This window comes from Bos grunniens, chromosome 29 (genome assembly GCF_055505025.1).
Source record: "Bos grunniens cultivar Pamir isolate PY7600 chromosome 29, Bosgru_T2T1.0, whole genome shotgun sequence".
Taxonomy (NCBI): domain Eukaryota; kingdom Metazoa; phylum Chordata; class Mammalia; order Artiodactyla; family Bovidae; genus Bos; species Bos grunniens.
In genome coordinates this window covers 8,791,772-8,819,306 of record NC_141193.1, presented here as the reverse complement: position 1 = coordinate 8,819,306, position 27,535 = coordinate 8,791,772, and the positions used below count along the sequence as shown (strand labels likewise).

Genomic DNA, 27,535 nt, shown 5'->3' with positions numbered 1-27,535 from the left:
CCGGCCTGGGCCCCGGTGGTGGTTTAGTCGCTAAGTCGTGTCCGACTCTGTGACCCCATGGACTGTAGCCCGCCAGGCTCCTCTGTGCATGGGATTCTCCCGGCAAGACGACTGGGGTGGGTTGCCATTTCCTTCTCCAGGGGATCTTCCCAACCCAGGGATCGAACCCAGATCTCCCTCATTGCCGGCGCATTTTTTACCAACTGAGCCACCAGGGAAGCCCCTGGGCCCTGGAAGGGACAGGAAACAAGCACCCTCCTCCCCAAATTCTGATCTTCCCCGGGTAGGGACCCCACCCATAATTCACACCTGTACAGATAGGCCAGCCTACGCAGGCCCCCCACCCCACATCTGTCTGGACCCGGCTGAAAGAATTGGACGTTGTTGCCTCCTTAGCTATTCCCCTCACTTAGTCCTTGCCGCTCCCAGCCTCTGCGCATGCCCTCCACACACCTGCTTCCTGGGATCTGCGAGGAGGGGCCAGGTCCTGGCACTTAAGTGCCCCCAGAGGAGGCCTCCAGCAATTCTGTCGGGGGTACACCCCTAATCCCGAGTTACACTAATTACGCAAGGCGTCCTGTCTGCGCCCCACGGGCTGGGGGTGTCGGGGACTCACACTTGGCCGGCAGCCGATAGCCACAGGTGATCTTGGCCTTGCCAGTCTCGCAGTTCTGCAGGGTCCGGCACTCGTCGGTGAGCAGCGGTCCGGCGGCCCGGTGGATGCAGCCGTCCACTGCAGGGAACCGGGCAGTGAGTGGCGGGGCTCCCAGCTACCCGCTGAGTCCGTTTTACAGAGAAGGCCGAAGCCCACGGAAAGAAGACTCCAATCCCTGGGCTGTGCCGGGACTCACCCGGCCCCGAGGCCCTGGGTTCACTCTCCCGCGGCCTCCAGACGCTCCCTCACCCCTCCACCCTCTTCCTGCACCCCCCGGTCCCACATTTGTTTCACAGCTGGGAAAACGGAGGCGTAGACGGCGGCCAGAGCGGACCGCGGCGGGAGCCGGCGCAGACCTGCCGGCAGGGGGCGCGACCCGTCCGCCCTGCTCTTTCCTGGGCGCGCGGCAGGGGCGCAGGTGGGGCCGGGGTCTCCCTGGTCAGAGGCGGCGCCGGGACTCGGGAGGCGGGTCCGAGCGACAGGATCCGCAGCCAGAGCCAGACAAGGGGGAAAATCCGCCCTCCCGGCCGCGGGGCCCGCTGCCAGTCGCCACCTTCGCGGGAGGAGCCTGGGATCCGAACGCCGACCTCCGAAGGCGGCGCCCTCTCGGACCCGCTTTACATGTCTGACTCTTGTGACCCCATGGACTGTAGCCCGCCAGGCTCCTCTGTCTATGGGATTCTCCAGGCAAGAAGACTGGAAAGTGAAAGTCGCTCAGTCGTGTCTGACTCTTTGCGACCCCATGGACTATGCAGTCCAGGCCAGAACACTGGAATGGGTAGCCTTTCCCTTCTCCAGGGCATCTTCCCGACCCAGGGATCGAACCCAGGTCTCCCTCATTGCGGGCGATTCTTCACCAGCTGAGCCACAAGGGAAGTCCAAGAATACCGGGGTGGGTAGCCTATCCCTTCTCCAGGGCATCTTCCCGACCCAGGAATCCAACCGGGGTCTCCTGCATTGCAGGTGGATTCTTTACCAGCTGAGCTATCAGGGAAGACTACTGGAGTGGGTTGCCATTTACAAATTCTTAAGACGGTGGCTCAGAGGGTAAAGCATCTGCCTGCGAATGCGGGAGACCTGGGTTCGATCCCTAGGTCGGGAAGATGCCCTGGAGAAGGTAATGGCAACCCACTCTGTTACTCTTCCCTGGAAAATCCTATGGACGGAGAAGCCTGGTAGCCACCGTCCATAGGGTCGCAGAGTCGGACACGACTGAGCGACTTCACTCATTCACTCACTCAAGACACATTACAGACGCGGACACTGAGGCCACCTAGATACAAGAGGCCGATCCGACGGGGGCCTTGAGCTAGGTCTTCCAGCTCCTTCCTGCGCCACGCGGGAGGGTGGTCCGCGCCGCGCAGGTGTCTCTGGGCGCGCACCCAAGCTCATTAACGAGTCGCCTCGTTAGTGCATCCGGCTTAATTGGGGCCGGGCCTGGGCTTGTTTATCCGAGGGCGGCTCTAGGGCCTCACCAGCGACCCTGGGGACCCGGACCCAGATAAACAAGTCGTCGTGGGCGCGGCAGGAGGCGTGGAAGAGACGCTTCTTCTCCCTGACCTCTCCAGGCTGCTGAGGCTCCGAGGGAGAGGCGGGGTCAGCCTCGCGAAGAGTCAAATTCAGACTCGCCCCTCATTGGCTGCGGCACCTTGGCAAGCCCTTTCCCCTTTCCCAGAGCTTCCTCTGCCTCAACAGAAAGATTGGGGCAGTGACCACTTCCCCCACCACGCCCCTCACCCCCACCCCGGGCCCCCTCCCCGCCCCCATTCCCCAGGAGAATATCACCCTCCTCTGGCAGGTCCCCAGCTCCAACTGCTCCGAGGCCTGTGCCAGGGGCTTCTTGGACACTGAGCTCAATGCTCTGCAGCAGGAAATACTACTGTTTCCCCATTTCACAGACCGCAAACTGAAGGCCTAGTTGCTTCATTACAGCCCCACCCTCAATCTGCGCTCAAGACCAGGGCCGCAGCTGGCCCAGGCCCTTGGCTTCTGTTTTCTTTGGTGCCTGTGAGCCCAATTAAGCCTAATTCTGAGACTTCACCCGGAGATGGTACCAGGTGATTTCCCGAGCATCCTAGGAGTGGGGGCCGGGGTGAGGGATAGAGGAACTGGGGAATCCCCGGGAGGGAATCTGGGACTGGGTCCCCTGCCACCCCCTCTGATGTGCAGGGCTGAGGGCAGCTGCAGCCAATGGGAGGGGCGGAGAGTGGGCCGTGTGGCACAGTGGGTGTACGTCCTCTATTTGCGGTGTGTCTGTTCTGGGTGCGGGGGGTACCACGGAGCCACCCAGCGCCATGTGCAACAGCGGGGGCTGTGGAGCTGGGCAACCTGGGTTCAAATACCAGCTCTGCCAGTCACGGATGTGTGATCCAGGGCACTTAACCTCCCTGGACCTCAACTGCCCCATCTGTAAAATGGGATAATACGACTACCCACTTCATAGGAATATTGACAGGATTAAATTAATTCCTGTAATGTGCTTAAGCCAGTGCCTGGCAACTCAAGTATTGGCTATTACTGAGACTGTGTGGGCCTGTGCCTGACCCGTGTGCCCCGGGAGTGTGGTGGGAGGCGGCGTCCAGGGCATGGGGTGAGCGCAGGGACCTCCTGGCCCTGCCCCAGTGGTCTCATCCACTTGGCAGCAGCTTGCCTGCCATCTCCCAGTGCTGTCCACCCTGCTGGCGACCTTGGCCCGCAGTGGGGGGCCGTGCGGAAGTGGAGCTCAGCGAGATCTGTTTCAGGGACTTAATGTTTCCTGCAGAAGTGGACAGGCCTGCAGCCAGGCCTTTAGGGCTGACCTGGGGGCATGAGGTGGGAGGAGGCAGGAGGAACTGGCGCTGGCAGAGCCCTTGGACTGGAGTCCCCCCACCCCCTGCAGCATCCATAGGGCCGGGGCCATATGACTCCCGTGACAGCGCCCAGCAAGCCATTCACCCAGAGCAGAGATGAGGGTCAGGCTCGAGGTTCCCCCCTTGCCCACCGTCCCCCCAAACCAGAGCCAGCCTGGCCCCCTCCTGTCCCCCTTCCCCAACCACACGGCAGGCCTGTGGCTCTCCCGTCCCTGAGGAGGCCCCCAGCCCCACTGGCCTTAGCTACAGGCCAAAGGACTGCCCCTTCCCACGCTTCCCACCATGACCCGTGCCTCCCCTGGCTCCGACCCCCAGGCCCTGCCCTGCCTCTTAGGTAGGGCTAAGCTGAGCCCTGGAGACCGGAAGCAGGAGGCTTCCGGGGGTCCCATCCCTTCCCCCCCACTCCCCACCTGACTATTGTTGGCTGTTATTAGGACAGTGGGGCAACTGGGCCTCGGGCCTACCTGGTAGGGTGATGTCCCCAGGTCATACCAACTGACCCTCAGAACCCTTCCTGGCGCCCTCAGCCATATTCCCCCAAACCTCCTACTTGACCCCGCCCCGCTTCAAGACAGTGGAAAACCCGGGGTCTCTGCTGCGGAGCCTGAGCCCACGTGGGCGATAGGGCCTCCCTCGGATGCCTCTCCACCAGCCGGGGCGGAGCCCTTCCCCTGAGAGGAGATGGCCCTGAGGCCTGCGCCGCCTCCCTCTGCAGCCTCCTCCTTGCTCCTCCAGTTTAAGCGCCCAGATTTTTATCGCTGTTTTTCTTTAGTCACTAAGTCGTGTCTGACTCTTTCATGACCCCATGGACTATGGCCCACCAGGCTCCTCTGTCCTTGGGAATTTCCAGGCAAGAAGACTGGAGTGGTTACTATCTCCTCCTCCAGGGGATCTTCCCGAACCAGGGATCAGACCCGCATTTCCTGCATTGACAGGCAGACTCTTTACCACGGAGCCACCAGGGAAGCCCCAGCTCCCAGACACGGCTCCTTAATTTCAGCCTCTTAGTGAGCAAGGCGCTGAGCCGTATACATCCACCGTCATATTTGATCCTCGCAGCCTGGCTGTGCTATTGCTTTTCTTGCTTTAGCAAAGAAGACATTGAGGCGCGGAGAGGGTGAGAGACTTGCCCAAGGTCACACAGCTGGTCAGCTCTACTTCCTCAAGAACCATGGCAGGACCTGACCTCAATGTTCCTACCCCGAGCCGCCCTTCCACGCTGGCTGGCTGCTGTGTGCCCTCCTCACTCAAACACTTCAGGAAGGTGTCCTGCCTGCGGCTGCTGTCCCCTCCACCAGCCCCCAGCAGCCTGGCTCCTGGCCCCTCCCCACCTCTGCCCATCCCCCTCCCAACAGAGGGGCTGCTCGGGGGACCTCTGGTTGCTGGGCGGTCTGAGGGCTCTCCCCTTGCAGACCGTTCAGCTGCACCCACAGGCTGACCGCTGGCTGTCTGCATCCAGCCCAACAGGGCGGCCTTGCAGACCTGCTCTCCTCATCCTCCTGCCTCCCCGATCTCTTCTGCCTCCTTCCCCACCTCCTCAGACGCTGCTGTCCACGGGCCCCGTCTGTCCCTTTTCTGTTCCAGCCCTGACTCTCCACCCAGGTCCAGGTATGTCCCCCAGAGAAGCCCTGCCCCCCCCTGCCTGGAAGCCCACCCCAGCCTCCTGCCATCGGTGCGGCCTCCACAGCCCTGTTCTCAGCCTTCGGGAGCATCAGCTCAGACTCAGCGCCTTCCTAGCAAGGCCGGTGCCGGTAGGGCGTCCAAAGAGAGCAGGGGCTGGAGCCAGGCCGCGGAGCCAGCAGCGGCGAAGCAGGCAGGCTCCCGTGGGGGCCATTTGCCAAGGCGCTTAGGATATGTTGGCCGCTATTTAGGGTGCTGTAATATTCATGAAGGGAAGATTAGATATTTAAATTTATTCAGCAATAAATGTATCTCAGTGGGGGAGCATTTCTCATTCTAAACAAACAAGCAAGCAGGGGCTAATTAATTATTTACAGGAACACAAGGAGGGCTGTGGCCTGGGGGAGAGGAGGGCAGCTCTGCCCCGACAGAGGGCAGGGGACCCTGGCTAGCCCTGGGCCTGCCCCTCCGTTTCCCCCCTTCTTCTCCACCCCCCTCCACGTCCTGTGGGTCTGGCCCCCTGCTCGCCTCTTTCTGGCATTTCTCTTCCCACAAATCTTGCCCACAAGCTTGCTGGCAGCTTTGGGCCAGTCATTTAACCTCTTCGAGCCTCAGAAAATTTGGGGGGAGGTCTGAGATTTGTGGTGAGGTGGCCAGAGGAGGGGAGACTCAGGGCCAGGATGATTTAGTGATGTGTCCGAGGTCTCAGTTACAGGATAGCAGATGCTCCGAGCGCTGCCCTGGCCCCCACCTCTCCCCAGCAGGGATGAAGGCTCACAGAGGCGGAGCCGCTACCAGCAGGTGTGGGTGGTGAGGTCCTGTCTGGGCAGCCCTCCGCCCTGCCCTGCCTGCCCGGGGCTCCTGTGGGCCCCTGGTGCCCCCAGGTGCCGAGTGTCAGAGCCTCTGAGATGAGCTCACTGGGGCTGTGCGGCTCAGGAGCAGACCCGGCCCCGTGAGACCCAAGGCATCCTCCCCCAGCTCTCCCACCCCTCCGCCGGTCATTTCACCTCTGCCTCAGCTTCACCTGTACAAGGCAACAGCACCTCCCACTGCATTTGGCTTGAGGGTTCAGTGCGAGACGGTACCAAAGTGCCCTGCGTGCTATCACATGTCGTCCCATTTTACAGAAGGGTAGACCGAGGCACAGCCGCAGACTCCGTAGGCAAAAGACGCCTTTGTCCCAAATGCTCTTGGGGCCCCTTCGCCCAAGGGACAGGATACATTGCCAGTGGAGATGTCACCCAGAAAGCCCTAGCAGGGAGAGGGCTGCGGAGGCAGAGGAGTGAGCTTGAGGCCCGAGGGGCCAGGAGAGGGGTGTACCTCTCAAGCCCCGGAAGGCACCTGGGGGTGGGCCCTCTCCATCACTTCCCATTTAGACGGCTCACCTTGTAGATCCCGCCCACTCTGACCAGGCAGGTGTAGCCCATCCCAGCCCCCTGCACGGACGCCCACCGCCTGGGCTGAAAGGAGCCAGAAGCCTGAGTCTTTGCACCCCCAGGGCCCTGACCTGCAGAGCACAGGCCCAGCCATAAGGTCTGGCCAAGTGACTCAGCCTGCGGCCCCGGGCCCCCTTCTCTCCAGCCCTCCCTACTCTCTTCCTCTCTGGCCCCCATTTTCCTCGTAAGCTGAGACTTGGGAGTCTCGACCTCACGTGATCCCCGTTGCCAAAACTGCCTCGGCTTCTGCCCACATCCTCCCGGTCACTCATTCAGTCAACAGATGCGTCCCAGCCCCGGCTCGGTCCTGGACTTGGGTTCAGCCCACTGTGGGGGAAAGCAGAGCCCACCCTTGCCAGGCCCCACCCTCGAGATGCCAAGGTGGGTGGGTACCCCCGGGAGAAGACGGATGGATGACAGCTCGGCGATGTGATCTGAAATTCATTATGGGGTGAGATCAGCTCCTTAAATGGGGATTTGAAAACATTAGGGCTTCATTATGTACACAACGGCAGCGCCTCATTCATCATGCAAAAATCACTCCCGTTATTAAAAATCCCCGTGGCAGCTGCAGGCAGGGGCTTGGCAGCATCTTGCCCACGGGGCAGGGCACGGGCTCCACCATTCTCTCCGCCCCCCAGGGAGGGTGGGCCGAGGGATGGAGGTGGGGAACGTGGTTCAGCTCAAGGGACTTGGTGCCTCAGTTTTCTCATCTGCAAAATGGAGATGCTAAGGGTGCGCACGTCCCAGGATGCTGTGACGGGTACGCGAGAGCCTGCGTGGAGAGCTCAGCCAGGCCCAGCATCCATGCGGGGAGCGCTGATAGCACCTCAGTCCTGCTTCTCAACTGGGGCCTGTACCTGGGGAGACCGTGTACCCCTCCTGCTCACAAAACCTCCCGTGGCTCCCAGGAGTCCATGAAATAAAATCATCAATGCCGAGCAGGGCTGGGGCTCCCTCCAGCCTCCACCTTAGATGACAGCCGGCCTCTGCATGCTGCACCCCCCACCTCTGGTGCATTGGACAGGGGGAGGTGGGCCCACCATGCCTGACGCAAAGGAGGCGAAGCTCTCACATCACCATCCCCGGGAAACAGCTAAAGGAAAGACTCCAGAGCGGCAAGGGAGCCGGGCAGGGGCGGCTTTCAGGTTGGTTTCAGGTTGGGAAGGTGCCTCCAAGGAGGTGGCATCTGAGCAGAGCCCTGGGTGATAGGCTTTGGGGGAAAGTCGGGGGAGGAGGGGTCCAGGCAGAGGGCTCAGCAGGGTCACAGGGAGAGAGGTGGGAGGGGTGAGCTGTACCCCCAGGAGCACTGCAGTGGGAAGGTTCCAGCAAGGGAGGGGTGTGGTCGAGATGGCCTCTGCTGTGCCTGCGGCCAGGAATGCCCTTCCCTTCTCCGCCCCTCAGAGCCCCCTGCCCCAGACAACTTCTGGTCGCACCGGCTGAGTCCACCTGTTGGCCCCAGCCTGGCACAGAGCCATGCTCAAGCGTGGCTGGGACTTGGTGGTGGTCCACTGGCTAAGACTCCCAATGCAGGGGGCCCAGGTTCAATCCCTGGTCAGGGAACTAGATGCCACGTGCTACAACAAAAAACGGAAGATCCCGTGTGCCGCAACTAAGACCCAGTGCAGCTGAGTAAATAAACAATTATAAAAAAAGGAAAGATGGGCTGGTCGGGCCCCACCCAGCCTGGCCTGGAGAGGGTCTGCCCGCTGTGCCAGGCCCCAGCCAGTCGGAGCAGAGCGGGGAGCAGTCACGGATTAGCAGCGCGGGGTGATGGGAGATAGGGCCGGGCCCGGGGTGTGCGGGATGGCAAGCGAAGCCAGGCAGAAGCCGAGGCCTGAGTCTTGAGAGGCCTCGTTAATCCTCCCGGGCCTGACGGTCCACAGACAAAGGAGGGCGAGCGAGTGAGCAGGCGAGAGCGAGAGATGGCACGTGCCAGGGGAGAGAGATGGAGAGGAAACTAGAGTGAGACGTCAAGAGACAGACCGAGGGGGACTGAGGGGGACTCAGAGACAGGAGGAGGGCAGCGGGTGCCCACGTGGGGAGAGAGGTGGGTTCTGCCTGGGCCATGACAGCTGGGCTGAGGGCACATGTCCCCGGGCACGCCGGTCTACCAGCAGGTCTGCACTGGGCACCTGCTTTTTGCTGGGAGGCAGAGAGACAGACGCTTGTGCTTACCCCTGATTGGGGGTGTGTCCGATGGGGGGCAGTTGATACTTAATCACACAAACACAAGTCTGATTTCCAAGAGGGACAGGGTCTGCCATTTCCCAGTGCTGGCAGGCCCCTTGGTGAATAGAGAAACAGCAGTGAGTGAGTGAGTGAGTGAGAGTGTGTGTGTGTGTGTGTGTGTGTGTGTGTGTGTGTTGGGGGACTGCTTGTTGGAGGGGCTGCCCTGACATGGAGATAACTAGGCGGGAAGGTGTGGTGGGAGGGCAGAGGAGCCCTCGAGCCTGGGAACAGCACGTGCAAAGGCCCTGTTCCTAGAGAGGGCTATGCCAGGAGCTGAGCCGCCCTGGCTTCTCCCTGGTGTGAGATGCCTGAGACCCTGCAGTGCAAGGGGCACGAACACGGACTTTCAGGGCGGGCCTGGGGAGCAGGGCTGTGCAGAGCCATTGGGTGGGAGGGCAGGGAGGCTGTACCCTCACACACCTGCTGGTGTAGGGGGGCTGGCTGACCTCTGGAAGGGAGAGCCCTTGGCAGGGGCTGTGTGTGTGGTCGAAGCTCCAACCCACCTTGCGCCCATCCTTGGACCGGCCCTCGGGGCCCCGGCTAGGCGGACACAGAGATGGCGCTGCAAGCGGAGGAAGGCGGTCCTGAATTAATCTGTCACTAAAGCTTGGCCGTGGCAGGCGCAGTCATGATTTAGATGAATAATTGAAATGCTCCGATACATTTATTATCCCTTTAGTGCGAAAGTGGCAGAGAAAGACGAGGGGTAATTGAAAAAGAGCGCACAAATCTCCACGAGAAAGCCGGCTCCTTATCGCCGAGTAAACATTTCAGTCCTAATAAACAGGAGAGACACGCGTCAGGGCCCTGTCGATTCCCATCCTGATTTAGGGCCCGCCTCCCTTCTTACCATACAATAGCAGAGTGTTTTTAAAAAAAAAAATTTTTTTTATCGAGCCAGTAAAAGGCTGTCCAGGAACGAGGCGGGAGGAGGAGTGGGCCAGGCAGCCCCCACTGCAGACGCTGGGCCCTCTGCCTGGTGGGCCTCTCTGTCCCTTTGTACCTGACGAACTCCTTTGCAGCCTCGGGGCCCAAGTCAAATGCCCTCTCTCTGTTGGAAGACTTCTACCAAAGTGGGCCTCTTTGAGGGCAGAGTCAAGTCCCGAGTCGGGGGGGTCTGACACGTGTCCTCCCCAGCCCCCTCCGACTCTCAGAAAGAGCACCGGGAGCTGTGGTGGGTAGGGGCCCCTCGCTGTGTTGTCAGAACCACTGATCTTGGTCTCAGGGCCTGGTGGGGGCCCAACCCCAGAGTGAGGCAGGCCCAGGGGGCTGGAGCAGCCCCTGGGGATTCCCACTGAGGTTTGAGGTGCCAGCCGACCCCTCCCCAACAGGCTTGCTGTAAACGCTGCGGGCTCATGGCACCAAAGCCCTGCGGCCGGCCCCGGCCCCGCGTTAGGGGCCCCCTTTCTGAGCTGATGGCTGCCCTCCTCCAGCAGGACCGGATGTGGACCCCGGGGCGGGGCTATTGGTCCCCAGTTCCTAGCGCACCCGCACACAGGGGCGCGACTGACCACCCCAGAAGGGCTGATCCAGGGGCCTGGAATCCCCTGGACTCTGTTCCTGGGGAGAGTATTTTTCCTGGGGGGAAAGGAATAACAAACACTCGCACGTTGAAAGGGGGGCCATGCTCCCGGAACTGGCGCAAGGGGAGGTCAGCAAGGTGGGCTGGGGGCGGGGGGACCAGCGCTGGTTAAATGCATGGGTGGTGGGTGGACAGCTAAAGGGGTGGTGACGGGAGGGTGCAGAGCAGCCTGAACTCCCGCAGGGCTGACTCGGGAGAAGAGGGCACCAGGGGAGACCAGGGTCCGGGCGTCAGATGGGGGGGCCCCAGGCCCGGACTGCCCCTGCCTGTGCCCTCCCTCCTGGCAGGTTGGGGGTTAAGGCTGGATGGATGGACCAGGGGAAAGGGAGGGCACAGGTGGCAGATGTGAGCTCAGAGGACGTCCTGGGAGTCTGGGGCCCATGTCCATTTCCGCCCTAGGCGGGCGCCAGGCAGCCCCCCAGGCCCTGCCTCGCCTCCCGCCAACCCCAGTCCCCTCCCCGCCACCTCCGCCTTGTTCCAATCACATTAGCAGAGTGACAGCCCAGCGAGCCCTGGCGGCGGCTCCATAAATCTCGGCCGGCGTTAAAAGGCTGGACTCCGGGCCCACTTCCTCCTGGGTCCTGGCCCACCCCATCCATCTCTGCGTCAGTCAGGCTGTGCTGAGGCCGGCTCCAGCCTCCCCTCGCCCTCAGTGCCACAGGAAAGCGAGAGTGGGGGACCCCACAGGGCCCCGCTGCTCAGTCTGGCCAGAGTAGCTGCCCTTTGACCTCCCAGAGCGAGGTCCCGGGCCACCTATGAGCCACTCTCCCTGCTCTGCAGGAAACCTCAGTGGTTCCCACTGTCCTGTCAGCAAGTCCTTTGCATGACCCGTAAGGCCGTCCCTGACTTTATCTACAGTTCATTCGTTCATTCATCAGCCATTCATTGAGCACTGACTGTATGCGCCAGACCACTTCTAAGTGTGAGCGAGTCTCCTGCAGCTACTGTTCTCAATGGGGAGATAGACAACAAATGATGAACGGAACAGACAAGTAAGTGACACACCACTTTAGGAGAGAGGTGGTCGGAGGAAAATAAAGACTAGAGCAGCAAGAGGGGCCCAGGGAGTGTCAGGTGGGGTAGGGGTAAGGGCAGCAGCTGCAATTCCGAGGTCAGAGCGGCCCTCAAGAGAAGAGGGCCTGCGAGTAAACTCTCATAGGAGGTGAAGGGAACAGCCGTGACTGTCTGCGGAAGAGCATCTGGGGCAGAGGCAAGAGCCAGTGCAAAGGCTCTGTGGTACACGTGGGCTGGCTGTGTTCCAGGAGCTGCAGGGAGGTGGTGTGGCTGGCATGGAGTGCGGAGGGCCAGGCAGTGTGGTGGGGAGTCTGATCGGTGGCTGGAGACCTTGTGGGCCGTGGAAGGAAGTGCGGTGAGAGTCCCGGAAGAGTTCTGAGCAGAAGAGGGCGGATGACCTGACTTAGGTCCCGCAGCTTCTGTAATCCTTCGTCTTCCTACGTGTGTGTGTGCTAAGTCGCTGCAGTTTTGTCTGACTCTTTGTGACCCCGTGGACCATGGCCCGCCAGGCTCCCCTGTCCATGGGATTCTCCAGGCAAGAACACTGGAGTGGATTGGCATGCTCTCCTCCAAGGGATCTTCCCGACCCAGGGATCGAACCTGCATCTCTGGTGGGTTCTTTATCACTACTGCCACCTGGGAAGCTTGTCCTCCTAACCTAACAGCTAAACCCCAGCTCCTCACATGGTCTCCAAGGCCCCTGCGTCCTCCCCCGGGTCCCCTCCCCTCATCTGGGCTCTAAGCATTCCCATCTTCAGAGCCTCCCTCACTCCAGGCTTCGCCTGTGCTGTCCCCTCTGCCCAGCACACCCTTCCCACTGCGCATCACTGCTCGCTATTTCCTACCCATCCCCTGGTCCCCAGCCCATCCTCTGGGAGCCTCCCTGGTCCCCACGGCCGGACAGGTGTGCCTCGTTGAGCCCGCCGCCCACATGGCACAGACCACCCTGCCGAGTGAAGCCCCTTCATCCTGTGAGGCCTCCAGGGTAGTGGTGACCTCCTGAGGGACGGCTGGAGGAGCGGTGGAGGGAGGGAAAACATCTCCAACCACAAATAGACCCCCCGCCCCGCGTCCCCATCCTGCATCCTGGCCGGTCACCGACAGCTCTTAACGCTGCTCTTATTTATTCCTGACCTTCTATGCCCCTTTTATTTTTTCCCCCTTTTAAAACCTGGCCTGGACCCCGCCACTGCAGCCGTAAACACAGCCCCTGGGATTTATCCGACGGCGCATTAACCCCTGGCCTCTGGCTCACCAATCATCGGGCCGCTGGCAGACAGCAGGCAGGCCAGCCCACGAGGGGCCTGGGGGCTGGGGGCAAGGGGCTGGTGTGGCCGGCCTGGGCCGGGCTGGCCAGGCACTGGGGGTGCAGGGACTGTCCCCCCGCCCTCCCCGCCAGCACCGGTTGACCTGGCCTTGCATCCCTGGAGGCTGGGCCCGCTCTGACCTCGACGTCCTGCCCACCTGGCCCTGCTACAACCCTGGGTCATGGGGAGTCTCAGAACAGTGCACACGCCTGCCTTCTCGTGGGCTTTATGGATGCTGTGGCTCTCCCTGACTTGACGAGACCGTGTCCTGACACACAGCCGCCCTGCGAGGCTGCAGGGCAGAGCGGAGATGCTCATTTCGCCCTCACAGGTGGGCAAACTTGCCCAGGGTGCGTGGGCATCAGGGGGCAGGGCTGGGGTTTTCCCACCACACTTGCGGTGCTACGCCCCCAGTCCCTCTGAAACCTCAGGGGGCCTTCCAGCTCCCAGTTACAGACCAGGCGGCCTCTGTTCAGGGGGCAGGGACCTACCCCAGTCACCCAGCCATGCAGGAGCCAGGCCTGTCGTTCAGGTGTCCGGCTTCACCTACAGATATGGGAGGCCAGGCAAGGCTGACGGGGTGGGGGGCAGTAAAGAAGGGCGGAGTGGAGAGATGGGAGGGGTGCCTGGTGGGGACGAGGGGGCAGCCTTGGGAAGGCACAGCAGCCAGCTGGGCTCGGAAGGTGGGCAAGGGGGCCAGGAGGAGCGAGGCGGACCCCCACCCACCCAGCCCTGCACCTCAGCCCGCAGAAAGGGTCTACTCACCACCGCCACCTCCGAGCAGGGAACTGTTGGCTGCAAAAGAGAGAGAGATAAAGGCGTCAGTGGGGAGAGGCTAGGGGGGCAGGCTGCTGTGTGGAGGGGTGACCGGGGGCTGCCAGCTGGGCCCAAGTGCCAGCCCACATCCCGGGTACGGGCTCTCTGAAGCAGAGGCAGATAATCGGGAGGCTCAGGGGGCTGGGGCTTCCTCTCCCTCTGAGGCTCCTGATGGGCCTGGAGTTTGTAGGGTAGTGGGGGAGTCAGGGGGCACCAGGGTCCGGAAGCAGCTGCGACCGTGGCAGGCGACCCTCGGCCACATGCATCCTTCCTTCCCCAGCGGTGCCCAGAGCCCGCCTGCCAGCATGGTGCAGAGGTGGGGCTCACAGGCTGCAGGGGACATAGACCTGTGGCCACAGGGACCCAGCCGGGGGAAGGGCTGCCTGGGGCATGAGCGCGTGGGGTGAGAGCTGTGAACCAGGGCGGGGAGCCTCGTGGACCAGAGCACCCACCCGTGAGGTCCAGGCCCCACCCTGGCGCAGTGCAGGAAGGGCCAGGGCCCTGGGACTGGAACCAGACAGAACAGAAGGTTGACTTGAGCCACCGTGCTCTGTGACTCAGTTTCCCTGTATGTGAAACAGGAGAACAGGCCACCTTACAGGCTCAGCGTGAAGGTCAAGGAAGAAACAGCGCTCTCCCCACTCCGTCAGCCCCCGGCCCCCTCCCTTGACTGGAGCTGGACCACCGGCTGCCCTGTCCGTTTCACCCTGCCTGGCTGGCTGCCCGCTCCAGCCTCCCCGTGGAGCAGAGTGAAGCTGGAAGCCTCCTGGCTGGAATGTCAGGGCAGCGCAGGTCTGCGCCCCTCCCAGCCTGGGCCCCAGCGTCTGACCGCACAGCTGCCTGGGTGTGAAGCACCATGCTCAGGGCTCGTCAGGCCGAACCCAGGCAATTCGGGGCGGGTGCGTCCTGCACGCCCAGGTGCTGCCGTGGGGGCTGTGGACCTGCTGTGCCTCGGCCCCCCAGCCCCCGGAGTCTTCGGCTCTGACACTGCTCCAGCCTCCCGTCCTCTCTTCCCGGGTCCTGTTGCAGCCCCTCTGGAGAGGGACTCACGGAATAGGGCTCAGGCCAGGAGTGGGGCCATTTCCAGGCCGGCCAGGCCACAAGCCCCTGGGTGGAGGCTGCTAAGTGGTGCTGGGTGGCTCCGAGTGGCTGGTCTCCCAGAGCTGACAGCTCTTCGCTTGGGGAATAATTAATTCCACAGCCCGAAAACCCAGGGCTGCAAGTTGCCACGTTACTTGCAAGATTAATACAAGCAGCTAATTAAGATGGAGAGGCGAGGAGCGGCTGGGCGCTCCCAGAGCAGGGGTGGGGGGCCACTAGGAAACAGGGAGGGTGCGGTGCAGGCGGGCAGAGCAGGCAGGCGAGGCAGCCAGAGCCGGAGATGGACCCCAGCGGACACCCCGGCGGACGTGCAGGCCACAGGGGCGGGGCTCACCAAGGCTGGGGCTGTGGGCTCTGCCCCAGGAGCGCACGTGGCCAGTGACTGAGCGAGGGCTCTTTTCCAGGCAGACTGTTCCCAGGTGCTATCACAGCAAAGCCACAGGGGCTGTGCGATCGCTCCCATTTTACAGACAAGAAAAGCAAAGCTCAGAGGTTGAGCTGCACAATAGCAGGATCGGAACTGGGTCTGTCTGATGTCAAAGCCACAGAGCAGGTGGACCTCAAAGTCCAGAGGGAGGGTGCCCCCAACCTGCCCCGCCAGGACTGGGGCCTGCCTCCTCCGCTTACAGACAGAGCACACAGTAGGCCCCCGGGATGCAGTCTTGACCTGCCCCCACCCCAGCAGGTTGGCCACAGGGATGAGGGTTTGGATGTCTGGACCAGTCTGCCCTGGAGCCCGCGGGGGGAGGCCGGGGCATCTCAGGTGGGCGCAGGCCCAGCCCCCCCGCCCCCTCAGCCCTCGGCAGTCCTGGCGCCTGTCGGAAGCTGCCCTCCATGGCCCTTCCCCGCCTCCCCCCATCACCTCTCTTAATTAACACCTGCTGCAAAGGAGCTGGCTCGGGCTTGTGGAGGGCTGGATGCCAAATGGATTGGCAATGAGCCACAAAGGGGTGGGTGGGGAGGGGGTGCTGACCTGCGTTTCTGAAGGCCCCTTCGGAAGGAGATGCCAACGCTCACCTGCCCTGAGCCCCCGAAATCCCACCGCATGTGGCCCTGCCTGAGCGAGGGGGCTGGGGGTGAACTGGCCTGATGGCCACCAGGCCGGGGACACCCAGGGGCTGAGGAGGGAGGTGTGCCTGGGGCAGAGGCGGAGCTGGGGGAAGGGGCACAGGTAGCCAGGTGGCATCACCTGCCACAGGTGGGAGAGCGCAGGTGTGGCTCAGCACCGGGGGCTCAGACTCAAGCTGCACGGAGGAAGTGGGCCCCAGGTCAGCGGGCACCCCAGGAGGCCGCTCTGCAGAGTCCCCATCCCCCAGCCCACTGTGCCCGTGGGGCGAAACTCGGGGAGGGGCAGGAACCCAGGGATCTAAACCCTGCCCCTGCCCTCTCTCCCCGGGGCCCCTCTCCCCAGGGGCTGGATGTCTGGTCACGCAGTGTCCAAGGCACCTAGAGCGGAGGGGATGACCTGGAGGCTTGGGAGGAACGTGGGCAATGGGGAGCAGTGCCAAAGATACCACAGGCGGTCCCGGGTGTGCTGCCCCGCCTCCCACCCAAAGCGGGGCAGTTCAGGCCTTCCTGCTGCCTGGCCAAGGCTGGCCGGCCCGTCTCACCTGGCGCTGGCCTGGGGTCTCCAGCACCTCCCCTGTCTGCTGCATCACTGCCCCCATGCTCCCCTCAGTTTGGTCTGAGGCTCTAAATCAAAACTGGTCATTAGCCCATTTTTCCGATGAGGAAACTGAGGCTCTTGGCGTGCCGGGTTGAATGGGGGAAAGGGCCTTGAACCAGGATGTCTGGTTGTCAGCGCCCATTTTATTAACCCCTGAACGCTCCCTCTGTCTGAAAGGGTCTTCTTGCTGAGCTGGGAGGTGGGCGAGGGAGATGAGGACAAGCGCTGGCTTTCGGGCCCATGCCAGAGTCTATGGCCCAGCCCTGCCCAGAGGGCCGGAAGCTGCCCAGCTAAGCAGGGCCACTGAGCTTGTGAGTGGCCGAGTGAGGGAGTGGGGCCCAGGCCTGGCCCTGAGCTTTGTGGGGGGCCTGAGGTTTCTTCCGTCTTTGGGGGGTGTGGGGGCGTAGGCTCCTCAACCAGAGTGTATGAGGTGCCTGGCCCAATGCCTGCCATCTGAGTCTGCCTGTTGGCACCCCTCTGCAGGGTGAGGTGGTCCAGCCCGGCTGCGGCCCCCGCCCGGAGATGTGCCGGTGCCACGCTCGGCTGGACACAATTAACTGGCTCCGAGCCTCAGTGCTGAGCCTGTGACCTTGGGGTGGAAATGAGGTCCACCCCGGTCACTGCCAGATCCTCTGTCCCCTGACAGCCGCCCGCCAGGCCGGGGCGCGCTGGGGCCTCCCTCCTGCCGCCCCCCCGCCCCCACTCTGCTGCTCAAAAGTGCGGCCCCCTAACCCCACCCCTGCACCCCACAGCTTCTCAGGCCCGGGCCATCTGGGGGGCGGCCCCCCCTCAACCCCCAGGGCCTGCTGTCCTGTGTGGGCAGAGCCGCTCCCCAGTTTGTGCCCAGTTCAGGGGTTGGCATGTGGCCACCGCTTGGTGCAAGGGAGAGGAGGGCCGGACACGAAGGGCTTGGTCACGGTTACTGCGGGGGACTCCATGGTACCCCCCTCCCACTCTCTGCACAGAACATTTTAATTGGGTGCCAGCAGGAGTGTGTAGACATCCCAGTGAGGGAGGAAGAAGGGGGCTGGGGAACTTCACGGGGGAGGCGGCAGCACACCCTGGGGGGAAGGAGGGCACGCAGGGAGGTGAGCCTGGGCATCTCCTGGTCGGATGGGCAGCTGCAGGGTGCCTGTGCTGGGGAAGGGGAGGGTGGGCTTTGCCTGGCTCTCCATAGGCCTGGGGAGGATCAAAGGGGCCAGAATGCGGTGGGACCAGGGCAGCAGCAGGACAGGGATGGGGGGAGGGGTAAGGTGGGAGAGGGGAGGCAGAGGATGGGGGAGGGGTGGGGAGGGTGGGGGAGGGGAATGGGAAGGGGGAGGCAGAGGGCGGGGGAGGGGAAGGGAAGGTTGGGGAGGGCAGGGGGAGGGGCCCAGGGACACCTCTTCCTCTTCTGGTTGTTCCCCCCCCCCCGCCCCCTCCCTCCACCCCCTGCTGCCCTGTGAGGGAGCACCTCCATAGAGAAGAGTAGCCCCCACTTTGAGAGCCCAGGAGAGGAGCAGCAGGCATGTGCGTGGGACTCAGTTCTTTTAGGGACGCTGAAAAGGTAATTTCCCTTAAAATCAGAAGAAAAGGGACTTCCTTGGTGGGCCAATGGCTAAGACCCTGTGCTCCCAGCGCAGGGACCCCAGGTTCATCGGGGTAGTGAGATCCCATGTGCTTGAACTAAGCCCGTGCCCCACAACTACTGAGCCCTCAGGCTCTAGAGCAACGAGCGACGCGCCAGAACGAAGACCCAGTGCAGCCAGAAGAGAAGAATCAGAAGGAAAAAGTGAGCTTTTAGGTTGAAGAAAATGTTATATATAACGTTACATACATAGGAAATATATACTATCAAATGTTAATAAAATTGTCTTTATGCCAACAAAGTCATACAATCAACTTTTAATATTTTTATAGCGGAAGAGCCCCCAGTGGCAGAGGGCCTGGGCCTGGGGCCAGGTAAAGTCTGTACTCACATGGGCTCATTTGATCCTGACCCTCTGTGGAGGATACAATTACTAACCCATTTTACAGATGAGCAAGCTGGGCCGCGGAGGAGGATCTTCTCACTATGCAAACCTGAACGACTCGTGGGTAAAGGTGCCACAGCTTCCTGGGTGAAGGTCCAAAGGATCCTTTTTGCTCTCAGGACAAAAAACGGGCTGCTCCCACGCCCCACCCCAGGCCCATGACACCTCACCTTTCTCGTCTCTGCCCCCTCAAACATTCCCCATTTCCTCCAGCCCCAGGACCTTTGCACAGGCTGTTCCCTCTGCCTAGAGGAGACCCTCCCTGAGAGCCAGGAGAGCAGCCAGCTCCCCGGGTCTGGAGCTGGTCTCTGGCTGCACCCTCCCGTGGGCCATGAATCACTGCCTTTAGCATCCTCGCCGCCCAGGTAAACGTCTGCCTCCAGCCTCGCTCCGTGTGTCTGATCCACAGTGTGTACCAGTGCTGAGCACACAGACTGGTACACAGCAGGCGCCCACTAACAATTTGCTGAACCAGTCTGACGGTGACCTGACAGTCACTTGGCCAGGCTGCATGGGGTCCCCGCTCTCATCCATGGGGCCCTGCAGAAGAGCCCACCCGGGGGGCCCTAGGAGGCAGGACGGGGGTGGGGGCCATGCAGGCTGCAGGGCTGGTTCAAGGGCAGAGGCAGGAGGCCGTAGGAGCTGCCCAGCTGGCTTTTCCCTGACGGAGACTAAATCCTCCAGCTGGGGGGAGGGCCGAGGGAGGAGAGGGCACTGTGGGGGGCTGGGCCGCCATAGAGGAGACTCGGTGACCCAAGGAAAGCGCTGAGCAGGTTACTGGGCCAGGGAGAAGCCGGGTGAGCGGGCACAGCGGTGACTTTGCAGCCAGCACAGCCCCTCTGGGTGTTTCCGGAGGCCGTGGCTGCCATGCGCCCTCATCCTGGCCTCCAGGGCCGGGCTCACGGAGAGGCTTGCTCCCCCACATCACCCAGCCCCTCTGCCTGGCCTGCTTTCCTCCACCCTCCCGTAAGGCCAGGTCTCAGCTTTCTATCACTTGACAAAGTCGCATGCAGCTCCGAGGTGTGCCAGGACCCAGACGGCTGGCACAGAGCTCATCATCTAACAGTCGAGAAACAACAAAGAAACTCAAATGAGAATTCCCATTAGCAGTAGCGCCCGAGGTTGTGAAGGGGGTAGAGAAGGGAGGACAGAGTAGCAGGCAGGTGGGGAGGGCTCATCTAGAAGGAATTGAGGACCTGCTGAAAAGGGAGCCATTTGTGAAGAGCATGGGCCCGGCAGAGGCTGGTCTGTGCAAAGGCCCTGAGGCAGAGGCCTGCCTGGAAGGTTGGAGGCACAGCCAGGAGGCCGCTGTGGCCGAAGCAGAGTGAGTTAGGGGAGAGAAGTAGGGGAGAAGGTCAGAGGGCAATGGGGCAGGAGGGGGGCCCGGGGGCTACCACGCTTTCCAGGTGACCCCCTCCCAGACCTCTTCCTTGGTTCTCCCCCAGAACAACCCCGTCCATTCCGTGGTACCTGCCCCACCTCCCCCTGCCCGAGCCCCACCACTCAGCCGCGCCCCAGACTCTAGCACAGCGCCTGGTACCTGTGAGGTGACCACTGACCACGGCCCCCCAGCCCGGGTCAGTGGAACGGTGGCCCCAGCCTCATGGGGAGGAAGGGGTGGGTGGTTTGGGGACTCTGTTCCCAGGAAATCAACACCATTGCCTCCCCGCAGGGCTGCGGTGGGTGTCCATGTTACTCGAGGGCAAGCCGTTTAAAACACGTTTTACATTAGAAACGCCCCACAGATGGAATAAAATGTGAAATGTGCTGAATTTTTGAAGATAGAACAAGAGACTTCAAAGGCATCTCAGGCTGCGGGAGCAGTTGCCGTGTTTGACAAGCTCCCTCCCCCAGGCCAAGGTCACGGTCCCGTGATGTGGGGCTGCCTGGTGGAAAGTGCGAGGCTTACTAGACATTCCCCAGGCTTGGGGGGGCCCTCCTGGGGCACACGAGGCTCCCATTTCTCAGCACCAGGCTTTCATACGGACCTCTGCTGAGCATCTTAATATGCATGTACGTGTGTATACACAGACCTTCCCGCCCTGTTTACAGATGGGGAAACCGAGGCCCAGAGAGGCAAAGTCCAAAACCACAATCCACTTCGGGGGAGGCAACGTCCTTGTGCTTTGCAAGGCCTGGTCCCTAACCCCCAGCCGTGATATTGGGCCAGTTGCTCCGCTCCCTGGGGAGTTTCCTCCTGTGTGGGGGGGTAGAGAGGTCAGTTAGGTGAAGGTCTCTGGGGCATGGATGATAAAGTTTAAAATGCCTGTAAAACACTGGGTGCAGGAGTGGGGTCCCCGCTCTCCCCAGTCAGCCAGGAGGAAGGAGGAGACCAGGCTGTTGCTTTAATAATAACAACAGACGTCCCTGGTGGTCCAGTGGTTAAGAATCCGCCTGCCTATGCAGAGAACACTGCTCCATCCCTGGTCCTGGTAGATCCCACGTGCCCTGGGGCAACTAAGCCCTCGTGCCTAGAACCCTTGCTCTGCAACAAGAGAAGCCACCGCAATGAGAAGCCCGCACACCGCAACTGCAGAGTACCCCCAACCACCGCAACGAGAGAAAGCCCGAGTGCAGCAATGAAGACCCAGCGCCGCCAAAAATGCACAAATAAATAAAATGTAAAATAATAACAACAACAACAATAACGACAGCAGTTTCTGCTCATCAAGGCTTGTTCACCAGCCTCCTAGGGAGAGGCATGGGGACTGGCTGAACGCACAGCTCCATTTTACAGATGGGGAGACTGAGGCTCAGGTAAGTGTCTGGTCTGAGGCCACTCACTGAGGATGGCGGAGATAGAATTCCAATCCCATTGCTCTGACTCTGGAACCTGGCCCACTCAGCATGCTGCTCAGCCAGATTTGGCTTGCTTGCCTCCAGGATCGAGCCTCTCACTCCCTGTTCTCTGAACAGAAGCCCTGAGATTCCCTAAATCTGTTGGGAGTTTTCAGCTGTGCTGGGTCTTCATTGCTGTGTGGGCTTTTCTCTCATTGCAGAGAGCAAAGAAATCTCCCCTTCAGTTTCCTCCTTCCCACTGGCCCTGGGCCAGGCTCTCATTCCTCTGCTATCTTGAACCTCAGATGGGCCTCCCCGTTCACCCATGCCCAGCCCAACTCTGCAGTCCACTCCCTGGTCTACCCCGGGCATCCCATCCCCATGCCTTTCCCTACAAAAGCCGCCCAGTCAGCCACTGAAGCTCAAAGCAGGTGACCTGGCTGTGATTCCTGCTGTGGTTCTAGGCCCCTCCTTCATCCCCTCCTGCCTGGACTCTGCCCCTGAAAACCTAGGGTCCCAGCCAGAGGCCCCGAAGCCAGATCTCAAGCCCTTGGACCCCACCCACCCTCAACACCCACTCTCCAATCTACCCAGACACCTTCCACTTATTGGCATTTTGTGTTGCAAGAAATCCGTGTTCATTGCCCCCAATTGGATCATATACAAAAAAAAAGCAAAAGAAAAATGAGTCACCCATTAGCTCATCACACAGATTCGGCTAGCCCCTGTTCACATTTTCCTGGAGGAACTTTTAGACGTTAAACAAAAATAAAAAATACTTAATAACACATTTATCGAGCAAATTCTTCATGCTAGGCGCTGGGCCAAGCGTTTCCAGTGGATTCCTTCACTTTACCCTTCCCTCCCTGGAGAGCCTAATGAACGGGTACTATTATTTTTCTCACTTTACAGATGAGGAAATAGATGTTCAGAGAGGTTAACGTGATTCGAGCAAGGAAGCCAGGCTTTGAATTGGGCGGACTGATTTCTAAGGAAGTGCTGAGTCGGCAGCGCAGTGGGACCCTGGCTGCAGCCTGGGCCTCCCCGCCCCCAGGAGCCAGGGGTCCCAGCGTCCCACCATTAGCATAACCACGAGCAGCCCAGAAACCCAATTACAAGAGATGACTTGGGCCCCAGCCAGCCGGGCGGCGCAGTCTCCAGCTGTGCAGGAACGAGGGGCTGGGGCCCAGGGGAGCCCCTCGGAGTCGGGAGGGACTGGACAATGAGGGGAGTGTGTTCTGGGGGAGGGGCCTGGAGAGGTCGCTTGTCCACTGCGCCAGGGGCGCTGTGGGTGGGTCCTGAAGGGCAGTCTTGACTTCCTGCTCAGTCCCTCTTGGCCAGAGAGGCCCACTGCCCCTAAGGAAGGATCACAGGTTCCTCTGCCCCCAGCTTGCTGGGTGGTCTCAGGCAGCCCCTTGCCCTCTCTGAGCTTCACTTTTCTTCCTGAAAGAGGAGAAGAAAAGTTGGGGCTTCCCTGGTGGCTCAGACGGTAAAGAATCTGCCTGCAATGCAGGAGACCCGGGTTGGATCCCTGGCTCGGCAAGATCCTCTGGAGATGGGAACGGCTACCCACTCCAAGATTCTTGCCTGGAGAATCCCATGGACAGAGGAGCCTGAGAACCAGGGGCTAATTGAGCAGAAAACTAACCACAGGTTGGGAGGAGGAAAGACTGCTGGTTCTGAACACCTGGGCAGGTCGGGGGTTGCGCTTCCCACTTCCCCATGAGGGCCAGCCACTGTCTCCTCCCACCTGGACGGCTCCACTGCTGGCCCTGTCCAGCAGACGGTTCCCCTCCATCCTGTCCGGCAATGGGTGCTCCTTTTCTACTGATGAAAGCAAGTGCGCGCGCACACACACACACACACACACACACACACACACGGTCCCTTGACCCCGCCAACAGCCCAACAAATATAACGTCATAGAAATGAAGCCCACCCTCCCTCCCTGGCAGAAGAACCCACCACTCTGAATTTGGTATGTGTTTTCTTTGTAACATCTTCCCTGTAGCTCAGATGGCAAAGAATCTGCCTGCAATGCAGGAGCCCCGGGTTCGATCCCTGGGTCAGGAAGATCCTCTGGGGAAGGGAATGGCAACCCACTCCAGTATTCTTGCCTGGAGAATCCCATGGACAGAGGAGCCTGGTGGGCTACAGTTCGTGGGGTCACAAAGAGTCGGAGAGGACTGGGAGACTAACATTACTACTATACTACTTTCTTTTTAACAATGTAAAAAAGTTATTATTTATATTTGTCTGTGCTGGGTCTTCCCTGCTGCACCGACTTTCTCTAGCTGTGGAGTGTGGGGGCTGCTCTTCAGCTGCAGTGCGCTGGCTCCTCGTTGCAGGGCTTCTCTCGTTTCAGAACACAAGCTCTAGGTGCGCGGGCTCAGGAGTTGCTGCTCTCGGGCCGGGCTCCAGAGCGCAGGCGCAGTAGTTGTGGTCACCGGCTTAGTTGCTCCACGTGGGGTCTTCCCAGACCAGGGATGGAACCAGCATTTCCTACATTGGCAGGCAGACTCTTTACCACTGAGCCACCAGGGAAGCCCTGCATGTATTTTCTTTAGAGTTGTACTCTGTACGTCCCTCAACAGGCTACTGCCCAGGTCCTCATGTCTTAGAAAGTGGAGCTCCTGGGATCGGCTGCTACCCTTCACAGCGAGGCTGGGGTGGCTCCTCCGGCAGGCCCGGGCTGCTCTGGTCGGGCTGCTTTCACTGCTGTGTAATATTCCAGGCTGGGACATTCCCACACTCATCTACCTGTCCTCCCACCGACCATCAAACATACTCACTTTCTCTCTTGCAAACCCAGCCAAAGTAGCATCTTGCACACGGCCATGAGCCCAGGTCCAGAATTTATTTCCTGTATGCCTGGGAATGGGACTGCTGGGTTGTGGTATATGAACATCTTTTAACTCGACTAGTTACTGCCAAATTGTTCTCCAAAGCGGTTGTTCAGATGATCGTTTTAAAATATAAATTAGATCATGTCACTTCCCTGCTTGAAACTCTCAAATAGCTTGCTATTAAACTTAGAATAAAATCTATATTCCCCTCCACAAATGCATGGCTGCATTGCATGCTCCATTCTCCCTGGTCTCCTGGACTTCTTTCTCTTCCTCGAATAGGTCTGGCTCTCTCATGCCTCAGGACCTTTGCACGTACTGCCCCGCCTCTGCCTGGCACACTCTTTCTCCAGCTTTTTCCAAACTGACTCCTGCTCATCTTTCAGGTCTTCAGTGAAAATGTTGCCTCTTCTGAAAGGCCTCCCCCTGAAGTGCCTCCCACCCTGTTCCTCTTATCACCCCGTTTAAGTTCCTTAGGAAGACACGTCATGGTTCTGGAGCGATCCCATCCTCTCATTTATTTGCTGGTTCATTACCAGCGTGGCAGCCTGTAAGAGGGCCTGGTCTGCCTTGGTTGTTCCTATGTGTTGGAGGCCAGCATGGCTGGTACCGAAGATCTGCTCTCTGTGTCATTCATTTATTCAATAGATGTTGATGCAGCCCCATCTGGTTGAAATGTTCAGAGGAGAGTGAGGATGAGTTGAGGGCAGAGGGGCAGCTAGGACCATGGGGCCCTGAGCCTTCTCCCATGGCCTTGGGGAGCCATGGAGGGTGCTAGAGTGAGGGAGCATCAGGGTCAGGCTAGCACTTTAGAAAGCAGCTCCGGGGCCTCCCTGGTGACTCAGGGGTAGAAAATCCACTTGCAAATGCAGGAGACACGGGTTCGATCCCTGGTCGAGAAAGATCCCACATGCTGTGGAGCAACTAAGCGTGTGTGCCACAGCTACAGAGCCTGCGCTCTAGAGCCCAGCAGCCGCAACTGCGGAGCCCACAAGCTGCAGCTATTGACACCCAAGCGCCCGAGAGCCTGTGCTCCAGCAAGAGAAGCCACTGCAACGAGAAGCCCGCGCACTGACACTGGAGGCTAGGCCCTGCTCGCCACAACGAGAGAAAGGCCTGAGCAGCAAGGCAGACCCAGCATAGGCATAAATAAATAAAACAGAGAGGGGGAGGCAGCTTCTCAGAGCTGAGGGGGCGCCTACTGAAGGAAGTGGACCTGGAGGTGGGGGCTGGGGGGACGGTGGTGGCCAAGGATGGGCTGATGGAGGGCCAGGAGGAGAGGTCATGCTAAACCCACAGGGACCAATTAGGGCATGAGATTGGCTCCAAATGTGGCACAACCCAGTCGATGGAAGGAGAACCCTGGTGTGAGGGAACAGCGGGGTTCTGGCCTCTGCGATGCCCAGCCCTCACCTTCCACCACCGCAGGAAGCTGGGAGGGAGCTCTCCCCGGTATGCTGAGAAGGGGGCAGAGGTCCAGAGGCGCATCCTGGGAGCCCGGCAAGGCCCCCTCGAGCTAGTCCAGCCCCTCTGTGTATAGACGGGGAAGCCGAGGCCCTAATAGGAAAGGAACTAGAAGACCACATGGCCGAATCTCAGCCTCGTTGTTGCTTTTGGAATACGAGGTGTGGTACTGAGACCAAACAGACATCCTTCTTCCTAATAAAGACTGAGGAAAGGCGGCAAGCCCGTGTGCGGTGCAGGGAACGTAAGTCAGACACCAGGAAGGACCCGTGTAGAAACTCCGCCCACCAGACCCAGCCTTCTCTGGCCGCCTCCTCTGGGCAGTCCTGTGTGGGGCTCTCAACACACAAGGCTGGGGAGGTGGCTCATTCAAGGTCACTCGGCCAGGACGAGGTCACTCTCGTTCCTGCGTGCTCAGTCGCTTCAGTCAAGTCCGGCCCTTTGCGACCCCATGGACTGTAGCCCCACCAGGCTCCTCTGTCCATGGGATTCTCCAGGCAAGACTACTGGAGTGGGTTGCCATGCCCTCCTCCAGGAGGGGGATCCAGGGGATCTTCCCAACCCAGGGATCGAACCTGTGTCTTCTGCGGCTCCTGCATTGCTCTTTACCGCTGAGCCACTGGACAAGAGGTCACTCACCTAAGACCAGTGCTCCTTTGTCGGGAGGGCCAGGGCTGGGGCTGAGAAGCTCCAGTTCCCTCCTGTCCCAGGCCCTGGGGTCCGGGGGCTCAGGGTGCCCCCTCCCTGAGGGTCTCACGGCGGCCTTCTGGCCCCTCCCATGTTGTGTCCTGTGGGGACCAGATAGGACCCCAGCCTGGTTCCGGCCCAGCAGCTTCAGGTGGCCCTGGACTGGGCGCCCCTGCTCCCAGGCCTCCCAGCTGGAGCCGCACTCCTGGCAGGAGGAGGTGGCAGCCATTGGTATGCGAGGCGGTGCTTCAGCCCCTCTGAGGCCCAGCCTTTCTGCTCAGCTCTTTAAGGATCCCTCCTCGGCAGCGGCAGCGTGGTGGTTGCTGGGCAACCCCATCCCCCACTGTCACCCAGACCCTCCCCCTCCTCCTGCACCCCCTCCTCTCTGGGTCCTCCTGGTGCCCCATCGCATAGGATTACTTAGCTCAGAACCTGCCAGGCCTGGCTGTCCCTGTGCTGGGCAGACTGGGGGGCCTTGAGTGACCCCACCCAACCCTGGCTCTGGACCACAGCTCTGCTCCACCAGGACTCGGGCTGGGGATCCTGGCTCAGGACACCTCATCTGCAGATTCCCATGGCTCCACCCCCAGCCTCAGTGGCTTCAGCTGCCCTGGGTTATTGGAGCTTGTTGGGGGGACAGAGAGGACCCAAGGGGAAGGGCTCAGGAACTGAGTCCTCCGGGGAGGTAGCCTACTCGGGGCACTGGGCCTCAAGAGCCCCTGGGTGGTGGTGGAGACCGAGGCAGTAAACTGGGGCAGGCGTGGGAGCGGGAGGAGGTGGGGAGGATTTTGAGCCCCGAAGGTCTGTGGGGGGGTTAAGAAGAGGCGACGGTGGGGTGGAGGGGTTGACTGTGGAGGTGGGGCTTTAGCAGGTCTCTGAGCCTCCAGTCTTGAAACCCCGAATTTTCCACCCCCGACCACCCTCCACCCTGCCCTCCACTTCTCCCGCCTTGGGCAGTCGGGACCCTGCTCCCTGGCTCCCCAACATTGTGGGTATGTGCCCTTTCTTTTCCTCCCTCCAACTTCCTTCCAGATCAGGCCTGTACTTCGAGCCTCTCCTCTGTCTCCCGGGTCCCACAACCCTCTGCCCACCAGCTGCTGCTCCCCACCAGCCCTCTGGACCTCGGCACGGGCTGACCCCTCCACTCACGCTGTCCTTTTAAGACACAGCTCACATCTCCCTTCCTGAACCTGACTTAGGATGTGTGTAACAGGTGCACGATAGCCAGAGTCAAGAAATGCTTGAGTCGTCATCAGGAGCACTGCTTCTGCTGGGAACAAGGGCTCAGGAGTGAAGGGGGTAGGGAGGAGCAAGAGGCAGCCCCGGCTGCCTGGAGGAGGTGGGGGAATGGGGTGGTGGTGATGTCATTTGTTGGGGGACGAGGAGGGCCCATCAGAGACAAGTAGCCTCAGTCCAACCAGGGCCGGGGAGGGTGGGCTGGTGGGGAACCCCAGGCCCTGGGGTGGTACG

General features: G+C 60.8%; 1 protein-coding gene and 1 long non-coding RNA gene across 5 annotated transcripts in view; both read right to left on the bottom strand.

Annotated features, from left to right (window-relative positions):
- Window positions 1-27,535, bottom strand: part of MACROD1 (mono-ADP ribosylhydrolase 1) — a 154,038-nt gene that overhangs the window by 1,396 nt on the left and 125,107 nt on the right. For 2 of the 4 annotated variants that reach the window (XM_086384409.1, XM_086384407.1), the window contains exons 4-5: window positions 13,461-13,490; window positions 617-733 (exon numbers count right to left, since the gene is read on the bottom strand). In XM_086384409.1, coding sequence (XP_086240535.1) covers window positions 617-733; window positions 13,461-13,490 — 147 coding nt within the window. The remainder of the gene's footprint in view (window positions 1-616; window positions 734-13,460; window positions 13,491-27,535) is intronic. The other 2 variants (XM_086384410.1, XM_086384408.1) reach the window with 1 other exon arrangement.
- Window positions 11,368-13,267, bottom strand: LOC147341959 (uncharacterized). The gene is made up of 2 exons (XR_015157813.1): window positions 13,187-13,267; window positions 11,368-11,763 (listed from the first exon to the last, which is right to left on the bottom strand). It is a non-coding gene; the product is annotated as an uncharacterized LOC147341959 (long non-coding RNA).